This window comes from Amblyomma mixtum, chromosome 8, assembly GCF_055824585.1.
Source record: "Amblyomma mixtum isolate Tamu chromosome 8, ASM5582458v1, whole genome shotgun sequence".
NCBI lineage: Eukaryota > Metazoa > Arthropoda > Arachnida > Ixodida > Ixodidae > Amblyomma > Amblyomma mixtum.
The window spans coordinates 136693050-136706583 of record NC_143019.1 but is presented as its reverse complement, the minus strand read 5'-3'; the positions used below and the strand labels follow the sequence as shown (position 1 = coordinate 136706583).

The following is a 13534-nucleotide window of genomic DNA, read 5'->3' as shown; positions in this document are numbered from 1 at the left end:
TTTCATTTTCATTTCCTCGTAGGTAAATTAGCCGTATAATTAGTTATCTGCATGAGGTATGTACATACTGCCCGCCGGCTTTACAATCCAGCTGAAAATACCGAACCGACATATCTCTCACACTTTTCAAAATAAAAATCTGTAAATGTTGAAAAAATTACCCTTTAGAATGCTTCCAAGCCTGAAGCCCAGCCATCGACAAGACATATGGTTGCGCAAAGCTGTGTTTGTTAATTCCTGTCCTGTTGGCCTTTCTTTCACGCCTTTAGAAAAATGGGTGACGTCAGAGCAGGCGCCCTTTTCGTGTGGTTGGGAGGATTGTTCGTCTCACCTTGCTCAGCGTCTCCAGCGCTGCAATCGCGGACTGGACGCCAAAGTGCTGCGCTTCCTCCAGAACGCCTGCAATGAAGATTTCATGTTCAAGAAGAGCAGCGCGAAAAAGACAAGAACTAAAGGAAGGTACACACAGACATGGGTGTCCGGAAGGGGGGGCAAGGGGGGGTTGCCCCCCCCCCCTGCCCTGGAATTACGGATATTATTTATGCACTAGCAGGAAACAGCTACAGAGCTTGATTAGCACGCTTAGGTGATATTAACTTATCGGATTTTGCTCACTGAGTTCAATTCTTTGTTCATTAATAAATTCCAATGTTTGTTCTCCAAGCCTAGCATTAATTTGCTGTTTTTAGTTTTTGTTTCATGCGCGCAGTTTAGACCACAAATGTAAATGTATTTTTTTTTTTTTTGAGGAAAGGAAATGGAGCAGTATCTGTCTCACATATATCGGCGGACACCTGAACCACCCCGTAACAGAAGGGAGGAAGGGATGAGTGAAAGAAGAGAGAGGGAAAGGGGTGCCGTAGTGGAGGTCTCCTCCCCCATCCCCGGCCATCGGGTGCACTCCCCCGGAAAAAGTTCTGCGGACGCCCTTGCACACAGAGTGTATCTTCCTTCGTGCGTCTTTTGTGCATCCTTTTGTATATCCTTGTGTATCCTTTTGTGTGTATCCTTTGTGTATCTTCCTTTAGTCCTTGTCTTTTTCGCGCTGTTCTTCTTGAATACGGCATACCAACTCGCCCAAGCATCAGTCTGAATGTTTCATGACCACGAGAGCACAGCCAACTGTTTAGCGAAGTTGCGGAACGCAACGATGGGTTCTGGCGTCTCACTTTTGGGAGGGTCACGTTTTCTGTTATCGCCTGCTGCTTATGCATTTTCGGAACCACCTTTTGTCAGCCTACTGAGAACGTGCGCGCGGCAGTGCGGACATTAGTAAGGGCACGGTTCTCGGAAGATGGAAGAGGTCATACCCCTGTCAAGCGGGCAAAATAAAGTGCACTTACGAAGAGTGTCACTTGCTAAAAGTGCACTCTAGCACAGCTAAACGGCGTAACATAAGTGCATTCGCCAAAGTGCGCAGACATGTCGGAGTGCGTTCACAGAACGCACTTCGAAGGCTGAGTGCGTAGCTTCGCCAGCAGCGATTTGAAAGGGACGATATGTATGGTGCATAAAGAGTACTTAAAACTTTATTTTACGTGCTATATCACTGTTTTTAGAAAAAAAAAATCGTTCGTTATAGCTACAAGCGAAGCAACAAAACAAAGGAACGAGACCGATGCAACACCGCTGCCCGCCGCCATCTTGTTTGTTGCCGAAATTCTGGAGTCTTGGCTGGTGTTGGCTTTTCTTCTATTTTTTATTTTTTTTTCTTTCATCGTTAAAATTTTTGAACCTCGTTTTATTTGCGTTATCGCGTTAAGCAATCAATTATTATGAGTCCTTTTTCTTTTCCATCGATCGATGAATACGGCATACCAACTCGCCCAAGAAATTCGGCTCATTTCGCGTCACATTTTTTTTTTACTATGAGTGTACTTTGCTTTCTCGTTTAGCTGCTTGTTCGCTGTGGTTCGCTTACCCCAGAGATGACCACTTTGAAAGGTAAGCAGCGCAAAGACGAAGAACGCAGTAGAAGAAACACAGGACGAGCGCTATATAGAAAAAGCGGCTAACCTATAAACAAGCACACACACACAAACCCGTGTTGCTACGTGGCATCAAGGCACGCAACCTCACTATAATGTAATGAAATAGATGGCTTACTGACGCACAACCTTGTTTTCTTTCTCATGTGGTAGGCTTCCATAATGTCACGTTTCAAGCGGGACGGGTGCTTGTACAGGATATCACAATAGTGCAAGGAAGGAAAACAAGAATAGCAGTCACGGATATGGTCAACGAGATTAGTAGAGTTATTAGATTCCAGGTTATCTGCATGCTCTTTCAAACTTGTATTAATGCATCGCCCACACTGCCCGATGTCGGTGAGTGCAAATCTTGTTTCATTGCACTATTGTGGAATCCTGTACAAGCACCCGTCCCGCTTGACACGTGACATTATGGAAGCCTAGCACATGAGGAAGAAAACAAGGTTGTGTGTTAGTATGCCATCTATATTATTGCATGATAGTGAGGTTGCATGCCTTGATGCCACGTAGCAACACAGGTTTGTGTGTGTGTGTGTGCTTGTTGATAGGTTGGCCGCTTTTTCTATATATTGTGTTGCTGTCTTCGAATAAACTTTCAGTTGTGAGTCAGCGCTCGTCCTGTGTTTCTTCTGCTGCGCGGTCTTCGTCTCTGCGTTGTTTACCTTTCGATATGTACTCCCAACTCGCCCGTTTAGCTGTTTTGATGACCGCTTTGCTTCCACGGTGAAACCCGCGGGGCCTCACAGCGACGCCTTCTCGTCGCGTTCATAGCGCTTCGGTGGTTTCTCCATTGTGCAGCGTGGGATTCTAAAAAGGGACACCCGGTGGCCCATTTCTTTTCACGCTTCATTGTAAGTTCGGGACACTTTTAATGATTGCTGCAGGTGTTTACCTGGTAGTCTACTCCAGATGGCTACTCCGGATGAGGACGAAAAAAGTTAAGAGGAATCAATGCAATACCCATCACTCCAATCAGTCAATCCAATGCGATAGGCTTTGCTATAACCTTCACTACCGCACTGAAATATCAAATGCACATTAAAGACGCTCTGAAACGACTGACTCTATTTAAATTCTGATTCTGTCCCATTCTTATGACATTTGTATTCGTAATCGCTTCTTTTGCTTTTTCCTCTTTGCTGAGTCATTCTTTGCCCGGCCTCTTCATCCGTTCCCTTACAAGTGCAGGGCGTAATTACTCGGTCGCATCCACCCACGCGCAGCCATACGACTACATAAGAAATCTATACAGCTTTCTCAAACTTCGCAGTTAAAGAAAAATTCGTCCTAGTCCGGGGTTCGAACCCGGGACCACCACTTCACCAGAGCTCCACCAACTGAGCTAAATGCGACGGCAGCTTATGGTAGGGCAAGAGCAAATTGATCAGTAACGCGAAGCGGGAACAGTGTATGGGGTCACCCGCGTGCAGCCGGCCGGGAAGGCGCGCTTCCGTGCCAGCTATGCGCGGGCGTTCTCGTGTCCCCAACCCGTGGCGCAAAGTCACAGCCACGGCGGGTTCGGACGAAGTAGGCAACGAACAGAGTACGCTAGGAAACCGTTTATTTACCTAGCGCAAGGCAAAGCACACTGCGGAAGAATGTTCTATCCGATAATAGATGGTTCAGCAGCTTACCAAGTCGTCGTCGACTGGCGTTGGATAATCCGGGAGGGCGCGGGCAGGAGACGGGGTCGGCGGGGCAATCGGGCAGTCACCGCGGCGAGAGGAGAGACTAGACAGCCTTTGTTCCCGCGTGAGCTCTCCTTAAACCCCTACGACATTGCACCCCCTTGAGCAACCGGTTGCAACCAAGAGGGGTCGTTCACCCCGTTCCTAAGACGCCAGAGCGTAGGCGTGACGTCGCGTCCGAGCTGAGGGTGAGGAGAGTTGCCGGGTGCCCTCCTCTCCCCATTCCCTGCGGCGTGCGCTCTCGTCTTGTGAGTCAGCGCGGGGCGGCGAGGGATATCTGTATATCCCACATCCTCCCCTCCTTAAGAAGCCTCCCGGACAGAGAAGCGGGCGCAACGTTACTTAATCTTCTCCGCCACCCAGGGATCGAAGTTCTTCGGCTCCCGCTGGTACACTTGTTGATGTCCGCGCCACGCCCGCACCGATCAGCTGGTCCGAAGGCTTGACCACCCGCGAGATGCCGACGTCGAAAGGTGGCTTGTTACCGGTCGCCGTCTTCCGAGTACGCGCGGCTGCGCCGCTCCGGTGAATATGGTCGACCGCCTCCTTGGCCCCGGCTTCGATTGCTTGGAGGCCAGGTTCGTGGCTGCGCCACCCTCAGAGACAGGGTCAGGTGGCTTCAGAGGCGAGGGCCGCGGCGCTTCCAACGTAGATGCCGGGCGGTTGGGCTGCCCTGGCATGCCCGGTTAGCTGGCGAGGGCCCAGGGTTGAGGTGGTAAAGGGGGCCGCGGCTGCTCTTTCTTCGTTTGGACAGCTTGCTCTTGGGTAGGCGGGTGCGGCGGCGTACAGTCGGCAGGCGTTAGGCAGGCGGTTGGCTCGGATGCGGCGTGGCAGGTAGCAGGGGCGCCTGGCTGCTGCAGGGAGGCGGCTTCAGGTCGCGGGCTGGGCGTAGCGGCGGGCCATGGGCGCGGGTGGTGGTGGTGGTGAAAACATTTATTCAGAACAGGAGGTGTTTGGATCGGCCCGTAAGGGACCGATCCTCACAAACACTAGGTGGAGGTCCCTAGTTTGGGACCCCAGTGGCGGTAGCCGCCGCCCGGGCGCGCCCGACCAAGGCTTGTTGGGCCTGTAAGTCGTGGCAGCCGAGCAGGGTCGCCTCCCAGTCCTCCCGGGTTGGGTTGGGGATAGGGGGAATGGCCGGGTTGGAGGGGCAGGCCCACACCATGTGATAGGTGTCCGAAGACACCGCACCACAGTGCGGGCAGCTGCCGCTAAAGGAGGGGTCAAAATGTTTTAGTGCTGCCGGGCACAGCAATGTATTGGTGAAGAGGCGGAGAAGAAGCCGCTCATCCGCCTTCTTGAGGCCTTTACATGGGCTAGGGTAAAGGCGATGGCTATCTTGAAAGTAGGTTGCGATATTTTTGAACGTATAAACCGGATTAAAATCGGGTTCCTGATCAGGTGGGGAGGAGAAAACAGCCCGCGCGTTGCCGAAGCTGGATGGTGGCTTCTAGTTGGTAGACGTGAACGATGTCGTTCTGATGCGCCCTGCTTCTTTTCCATCTGCGCTGAAAAGGTCAACACAGATGTAACCAACTCCCGCAGCGCGTGCTACGTAGCTGTTCGGCCCTCACGAGAGTCATGAGGGCTAACGCAAGTAAGTCTCACGTACCATTGATCGGCATGAGCGGCCCGTACGTTCATGCATTTAACGGGACTGCTTGTCGGCCTGCGCCCTCGCTCTAGTCCGCGCAGGCAGATTTTATTTCTGCCTACGGCGCAAGTTATAGCGGGACGCGGAGTTCGCCGGCTGATCGCAGCGCTCGTTCTCCGACTGCGGCGCGGGTCGGGCTGTGTCCTCAACCCACACATCTCGCTGCACGTAACGTTTCAGGTCGCATACGTGCACCGGTCCGCCTGTCGGTTTCGACCGCAAGTCCTCGAGCCTGTAAACGAGCGAGGAAAGCTTCTCTCGCACGCGAAACGGCCCGATCCATTTCGGCGCCAACGAGGCCGCGAACTGTCTGCTAGCATCGCTGAGAACGTGTTGGCGCCGAAGCACCAGATCGCCCACTTCGTAGTGAACATCCCGGTGCGAGCGGTCGTACTGTGCTTTCTGCTGCGCCCTAGCGGTGCTCAGGTTTCGGCGAGCCTTGTGTAAGGCCTCCGTCATCTTAGCGCGCAGCTGCGTCGCGTATTCAGCTCTTGCTGACGAAGCGACTGGCGTCTTCCTGCTGTCCGTTAGAACCCGGTCCATCGGATTTAGCAGCTCTCTACCCAGATTGAGAGAAGACGGTGCATACCCAGTCGAGCGGTTAACGGTCGAACGCAAAGCGAACGCGATCTCCGGCAGATATGAGTCCCAATCTTTGTGCCTCTCAGAGTACGCGACAAGCATGTGCTTGATGTTGCGGTTGACTCGTTCCGTGGGGTTCGACTGAGCATGATAGGTGGTCGTTTTCTTGTGCTTAATGCCGAGTGCAGCGCACGAATCTACGAACACCTTCGCAGTGAAGTAGGACGCGTTGTCCGTTATCAGCTGCTCTGGGAAACCGAACCTGGTGAATACGTCCATCAGCTTCTCCATGATCACTCTGGCCGTCAGCTTTCTAAGGGGGAAAAGTTCAACCCACTTGCTGAAGTGATCCGTGACCACCAGCAAGAACTTGTTCCTGCTTGGTGTCGTGGGATACGGTCCCATGATGTCACACGCCGCGATTTGCCAGGGAGTCTGGCTGTTAATCGGCTGCATGAGGCCGGGCGGTCGTCCACCCCGGGGCTTCACACTTTGGCACACATGACATGAGCGGGCGTAGCGTGTTACGTCCCTTTTCATGCCAAGCCAGGTAGCAAAGCGACACAACTTAATGTAAGTCTTGGGGCCGCTTGCATGCCCAGCGATGCACGAGTCATGAAAGTAACGTAACAGTGCCGCTCTCAACACTCGCGGTATCACCACCTTGAACGCCTCAGGGCCGTTTCACATGCTGCGACTAGAACGAAAATAGTCGGTCTAGTCGGTGACGCCGCAGTGCGATTTTCGCACAGTGCTTTCACATGCAACGCGTACCCAGCGAATTCGGTCGGAGGGACACGCAAGGTTGCTCGATGTTCGCATAGGCAACCCACGATTAAACCCGACAGAAACACTGCACGGAATGTGTTGATGATGTAATGACCAGCTTGTTTTTAGATGCAAGGCAATATTTCGTATGTTTTGATTAGAATAAACAGTTTTGCTTACGCCGCGGGAACAGCTCCCACGTGACCCCACGCCGAGACGGCGCGTGACGTCACGTCACGTGCGAGTTGATGCCGCGGCAGGTCTCGACGCACGCGCGCTCTCGCTCGCGCGCCTGGAGACCGGTCGTGGCCGCGGCAGCTGCTCCCGCGTGACGTCACGTCACGTGCCGACTCGGCGCTGCCCATTGGTCAGTCGCAGAGCGACCACACCGACGCTGCGACTGGATTCCAACCGGACGGAACTTGGTCGCAGGCCGTCTGCGGCTAGACCGACGGCCCTCCCCAGTCGCAGACCGACCGAATTCGCAGCGTCGCAGGCGAGAATCGCATGCATGTGAAACGGCCCTCACTTGTGTCGTTCTCGGAGGGGATATACCTCAGCAGGACGCCGTCGGAATCCAGCAGATAAGAATCCAGCGCGCTCACACCACTACCAGCTGTTTCCAAGCGCTCCGCACCGACAGCAAAACCAGCTGTCCTCGTGTGCGCGGCGGCCGGCCGCCCGGCTCCCGGAGCCCGTCGAACACTTTTCGACAAAATGAATCCATCTGCTGAGCTTCGAGCAACTCCTTTCTGCTAAACACGATCCCCACGGAACTCGCGTAGTCCACGTGGTTCACGCTCTCGCCTGGGGTCAACGGTCGGTCCGTGTCCCTTACATCGGCTACGGCTGGCGACAGTCCCGCACTCTCTCCCTCTCTCGGGTGGTCGGTCGCGTGACCTTCCTCGCCCTGGACAGGCGCTCGCGAGAGTGCGTCAGCCACGGCGTTGTTCTTCCCTCTGCGGTAGCGCACGGTAAAGTCGTAGCGCTGCAGCAACAGGGCCCAACGCGCCAGGCGGCCGCTCGGCTCGCTGAGGCGTCTCAGCCAGGTGAGCGCCATGTGATCCGTCTCGATCACAAATGCCACCCCGTCGACGTAGTAGTCGAACTTCCGCAGAGCAAAAACTATCGCGAGACATTCCTTCTCTGTCACCGAGTAGTTCCTCTCTGCCGGCGTCAGTGAACGGCTCGCGAACGCTACCGGTCGGAGGACGCCTTCATGCTCCTGAAGCAACACTGCTCCTAAGCCCAGGTCGCTTGCGTCGGTTTGAATCACAAACTCCCTGTTTAGGTCGGGTAGCTGCAACTCAGCCGTGTCCGCGAGCACCTTAACGAGGTTGCGCAGTGCAGCCTCTTGCTCGGGACCCCAACTCCAGCGCTCTCCCTTCTTCAAAAGCTTTGTCAAAGGTGCCTGCAGCGCTGCGCAATCTGGGATGAACTGGCGATAAAAGTTCGCCATTCCCAGGAAGCGTCTGAGACCAGCTAGATCTGACGGCGACGGAAACTTAAGCAAAGCCTCGAGTTTATCCTCGCACGGCAGAATGCGGCCTTTGTCGATCGTGGCGATCTGCGCCTTCTTCGGGTTCAAAGTGATTCCCGCGGACCTCAGCCTCTCTAGGATGTCCCTCAAGTGGCGCAGGTGTTCCTCGAACGTTTTTGAGTACACCACGATGTCGTCTAGGTATGCGAGCGCGTGGTGCCACTTCGCATCTCCCAGAACACGGTCCATTAGGCGCTAAGTAGCGGGTGCTCCTACCAAGCCAAAAGACATTCTCTTGAATTGGAAAAGACCTCTGTGGCAAGTGAAAGCAGTCTTCTCCTTATCACGCTCATCCATTTCAACCTGAAAGTATCCGCGGCTAGCATCGAGCGTAGTAAAGTACTTCGCCCCACCTAGGTTGGACACTAGAGAAGAAATGGTTGGTAGAGGGTACGCATCCTTCCTCGTAACCTCATTCAGTCTGCGGTAGTCCACGCAAAGCCGATATGTATCGTCTTTCTTTGGGACTAAGACTACCGGGAAGCCCCACGGGCTGTTAGACCTCTCAACAACGCCAGTGTCGATAAGTTCGTCTAAGGCGCCGTCTAGTGCTGTTCTCTTAGCCAAGCTGATTGGTCTAGGATTGCACTTCCAAGGCAGTGCATCACCCGTGTCTATTCTGTGCCTTACTAGTGTAGTCAGGCCAGGCCGGTCCGTGAATGTCGCGTTGAATTCGTAGAGGAGAGATGACAAGCGTGCCTTCTCCCTCTCCGATACGCTGTTCACCTCCGACAACAAAGGGTGCATTGCCCTCACTGGCACGGTAGAACAGCTTTCTACCGCGACAACATTCTCTGTGGGCCCTCTTTCAGCGGCGACTGTCCGCTCGCATGCTTGTTTCCGGGCCGGCGGGGGTGATTTTCCACGGTCACTGCCCGCTAGCTCCGCGTTCGGAGCCGTAATTGACTGCGAGGCCGCGGGCGCTTTTGCAAAAAGCTTCAAGGCGCCGGTGGTGCGCTCTCGATAGCCTCCGCTGGCTATGTCTATCACAATGCCTGTCTTGGCTAGGAAGTCTCGCCCAAGAATTACAGGAACGGATAAACAGGGAAGATGAACGAGGCGTTGTCGCCGCACGCGTCTTTCCCAGCGAACCACTATCCTAGCTGCACCGCTGGATTGCGCTGTGCCGCTCGCGAGGCGAAAAGTGGTATCGCACTCTCTCAACCGGATTTTGTTCTGGCGGAGATGGTTTAGCACTTCGTCACCGAACAAAGAAGCGCTTGCCCCTGTGTCGAGTAACGCGGTGAATTTCTTTCGAGCTATCGTTAGCTCGATGAACGGCGCTGGCAAGTCAACAGAACTTCCTACGCGACATGCCAAAGGCGCTAATAAACCGGGGTTCTCTGTGTAAGCCGCGCGGGATCGAAGGTCGATCACCGGCGGCTGTAGCCGTTTCCCGACCGTGTTTGGTCACGGGCGGGGAGGCGGCCACAGTCGCGGGCGAAGTGGCCCGGTTGGTCACACCTGTAGCAGCGGTTGCTCGGGCTCCGACGGGCTAGGCGCTGGTCGCCACGTTCCGGTCGGTCGTTTCGATCTCGATCTCGCGGTGCGGCCGCGTGTCGGCCTCGCGATCTCGGCTACAGGTGTTCCGCTCTGCGGCAGCGTGTGCTGTTCGCAGCGCGTAGCTGAATGGGTCCAAAGCGCGGTCGGACAATTCCCAACCCCTCGGGACACTCTCGTCAGCAAACTGTGCTGTCGCTTCAGCTCTAGACGGACTACGCGCTGAGCTGCCATTCCACGCGCAGCGAGGCTCAAGTGACTGCGATGCAGGTGGCGGCGGCCGATACGCTCGCGCAGAGAGGATGTCTCCCTGAATGCGCTTCGCCTCAGCTGCTAGCTCGTCCAGGTCTCTAAACCTGCTTCCTCTCAGGTAGGCCGCGAAAGTCGGGCGCGCTTGTCGTGTGACACGCTCAACTTTCTCCGTGTTTGTGGCGCGAGGGTCAGCGAGGCGATACAGTTCGTCCATCGCTCGGACGTACTCTAACAAAGACTCGTCGGGGTGCTGGGTGCGGAGTTCCAGCTCCCTCCTCAAACGCCACTCGTAGTTTGCGGGAAGGAATTCGTCGCGGAAGCTTGCGCTAAACTCCTCCATTGTACTCGCTCGGTAACCGGTTAGTTGGTACCAGCGGGCCGCTTGCTCCGTCAAAGAAACAGGCACAACACGCGCGAGCAGTTCGGCGTCTGCGATTCCTGTCGCTTGCTGATAACGCAGCAGACAGTCGAGGTACTCATTAGCCCCTGTTCTGTCATGGTACCCCGTGTAGGTAGGTACGTCTATCCTAAGACGGGGTGCCTGGGCCGGGGCTTGCAAATTGTTTTGCAACATACCCGCTAAGCTCTGCACAACTTGCATCGCGTTCTGCAAGAGCACCTCGGATGACTGCGGACTAACGCCCCCGGAGTTGGGCGCAGCCGCTGATGGCGTCGAACAATGAGGCGTAGGTGCCCTATTGTTCGCACCATGGAGCGGCGAGGTGCCCGATGTGGTGCCCTCCGTACCAGGTCTAAGTCCTGCCGACGCGCCCGGGAATGCAACTCGGCTATTCCGCGTGGAACACTCAAGATTTACGCCTTCCAGAGGCAAGTCAAGTAGGGAGCCCTGGCTCTGTGCCGCTAGCTCTGACAGCATGAACAAAGACTGGAAGTCAGGCCTATCAGCTGCCATCCTTTGTTAGCGCGTCGACAGTCGTTCGCTCCAACAAAGTACACTGCTCAATGCCTAGTTCGCCCCACGTTCGGGTGCCAAGATATGGGGTCACCCGCGTGCAGCCGGCCGGGAAGGCGCGCTTCCGTGCCAGCTATGCGCGGGCGTTCTCGTGTCCCCAACCCGTGGCGCAAAGTCACAGCCACGGCGGGTTCGGACGAAGTAGGCAACGAACAGAGTACGCTAGGAAACCGTTTATTTACCTAGCGCAAGGCAAAGCACACTGCGGAAGAATGTTCTATCCGATAATAGATGGTTCAGCAGCTTACCAAGTCGTCGTCGACTGGCGTTGGATAATCCGGGAGGGCGCGGGCAGGAGACGGGGTCGGCGGGGCAATCGGGCAGTCACCGCGGCGAGAGGAGAGACTAGACAGCCTTTGTTCCCGCGTGAGCTCTCCTTAAACCCCTACGACATTGCACCCCCTTGAGCAACCGGTTGCAACCAAGAGGGGTCGTTCACCCCGTTCCTAAGACGCCAGAGCGTAGGCGTGACGTCACGTCCGAGCTGAGGGTGAGGAGAGTTGCCGGGAGCCCTCCTCTCCCCATTCCCTGCGGCGTGCGCTCTCGTCTCGTGACTCAGCGCGGGGCGGCGAGGGATATCTGTATATCCCACAAGTGTTGGTCAAATGTTTAGAGGAATTTCGGGGATTCCCTTATAAATATGACAAGCACAGTTCCCTCTTCGAGTTACTAATCAATTCACTCACTCCCTACCATAAGCTTGCCGTCCCGGTAAGCTCAGTTGGTGGAGCGACTGTTCCGGTGAAGCGGTGGTCCCGGGCTCGAATCCCGAACCAGGACGAATTTTTCTTTCACTGGGAAGTTTCTGAGAAAGCTGTATAGATTTCCTTTGTAGCCGTATGGCTGTGCTCGGGTGGATGTCAATGAGTAATTACTCCCTTTTTACAAAGCTAGTCCACCTTGGGGGATTCCCCTAAAACATTTGATCAAGTGGAGGGGGATTTCCCTGGAGGCGGAGGCTACCGCTAAACACCATCTGCCACGGCTGATAGACGGATGCTTCACACAGACGCCCACGCTCGACAGTTATCGCTTTCATGACACTCCTAATGTTATCATGGTAGAAGTTTAAACGATAGGCACGCACAAAAATCCTGCGCACTCACATTCACACACCCGATTTTCACGGGGTACGTAGCAGACCTGCGTCCTTAAGAAAATTTAAGGGGGCTTTAGTTCCACGTAACGCTTCGATGACGTCACGCCAGGGACCAAGTACACGCGCCACTCAGAGCCTGCAATTCTTTCGGAGACATAAAGCAGCTTTCGCTGTTCTGCGGGATGTTGCAAAATTACTGAAGCTGCAGATTAGGTTAAGATTAAGTTCTCCTGTGGTCGTCTGTGCTTCCCTTTTCTTTGTCCTTTCTTCGTCTGACGGGTTTATTCTTCAAGTTAAGGTTTTTGTGCACAGCAATTGTTCAGCAAATTGGACTGGTCGATGGAGGATGGGGAGAAGGCAGTTACTGTACGCTACATCTAGGCGGATCAGTTGCAGACAAGTGTGATACCGCCTGTATAGGTCACGTGGTGTAAGGGGAAGGAGCAAGGTACGAAGAAATCAGAGACAGCGCGTGCACTCAAATTGGACACACTGTTTATGTCTGCACGAGAAAAGGCGCAATCGGCGACAAAGGCGATTAACGCTGACAACCAAGAACAAGCCGCGACGTTGTACCTTCGTTGGTGAAGCATGGCAGGGCTTAGCCGTGAACAAACAAAACAAATCTTTTACCAGTGCCTTTCCGAATAGTCGACTTGTCCCGAACATTTGTGTCTACTGGAGCATTCGAAATACTTAGGAGACTGGGCGTTCCAATTGAATACGAATAAAAAAAAAGCCGCCACCATCTGCAAGACGTTGAAGTAACGAGCGTTAGCTGTTCGGTAGCGCCATCTATCGTCCATGTGATGTATTGCCACGTGATTATAGGCTACTTTTTCATACCTCACGGCGAGCTGGCGCCTACCGCCTTGAGGTCGGATATTTTTGACTAATTTGGGCCCGTTACGAATATCCATTAGTGAGATCATGACGTTACCGCTAAGTTAATTATAAGAAATTAAATATAAGCATCACAATAGCTAAATATTAACTTCATTAGTTAATTTTGGTGTTAACCTGTTTTGCTCATATAGAGGATTCCAAATATCTAATTCGTTTTATGATGCCTCATTAATTACTGAGTTAAACCCAATTAAACATAGTCGTGTGACTAGTTAATTACTACGCCACAAAATCAGTGACGTCACCAATCACCAATTCGTTATACTAATGACGTCACCAATCAATCACCAGTTGGGTTGCTATATCGATTTACTATGGGGGCCGCCACCCTGAATTCCTCGGACTTAGAAAATTCACGCCGAAGGGAGGTGGTAGCGGACCCCAAGAAATCGAGAAACGTGATGAATAAGAGGTAGCGCTTAAAACACGCAACGTTCTGTTCGCGTTCACAGTTTTCGGATATTCGCTCGCCGCTTTCCCCACATTACCCTTCACCGCGAGTGTCCATTTCCTCTCGTTGGCTTCAGCTAGGACATTGCTGATGTGGTTCGAAACGCAGGATGCAGTCTCCCTGTCTTTTG

At 53.9% G+C, this 13534-nt stretch overlaps 1 protein-coding gene across 1 annotated transcript in view; it reads right to left on the bottom strand.

The window, feature by feature from the left end:
- Positions 1–251: 251 nt before the first annotated feature.
- The window catches only part of LOC149334576 (BTB/POZ domain-containing protein KCTD9-like), a 58004-nt gene continuing 44721 nt past the window's right edge, over positions 252–13534 (bottom strand). Inside the window, exon 6 of the mRNA XM_089557955.1 lies at positions 252–399. Within this exon, the coding sequence (XP_089414081.1) occupies positions 284–399 (116 nt within the window). The 3' untranslated portion in view covers positions 252–283. The remainder of the gene's footprint in view (positions 400–13534) is intronic.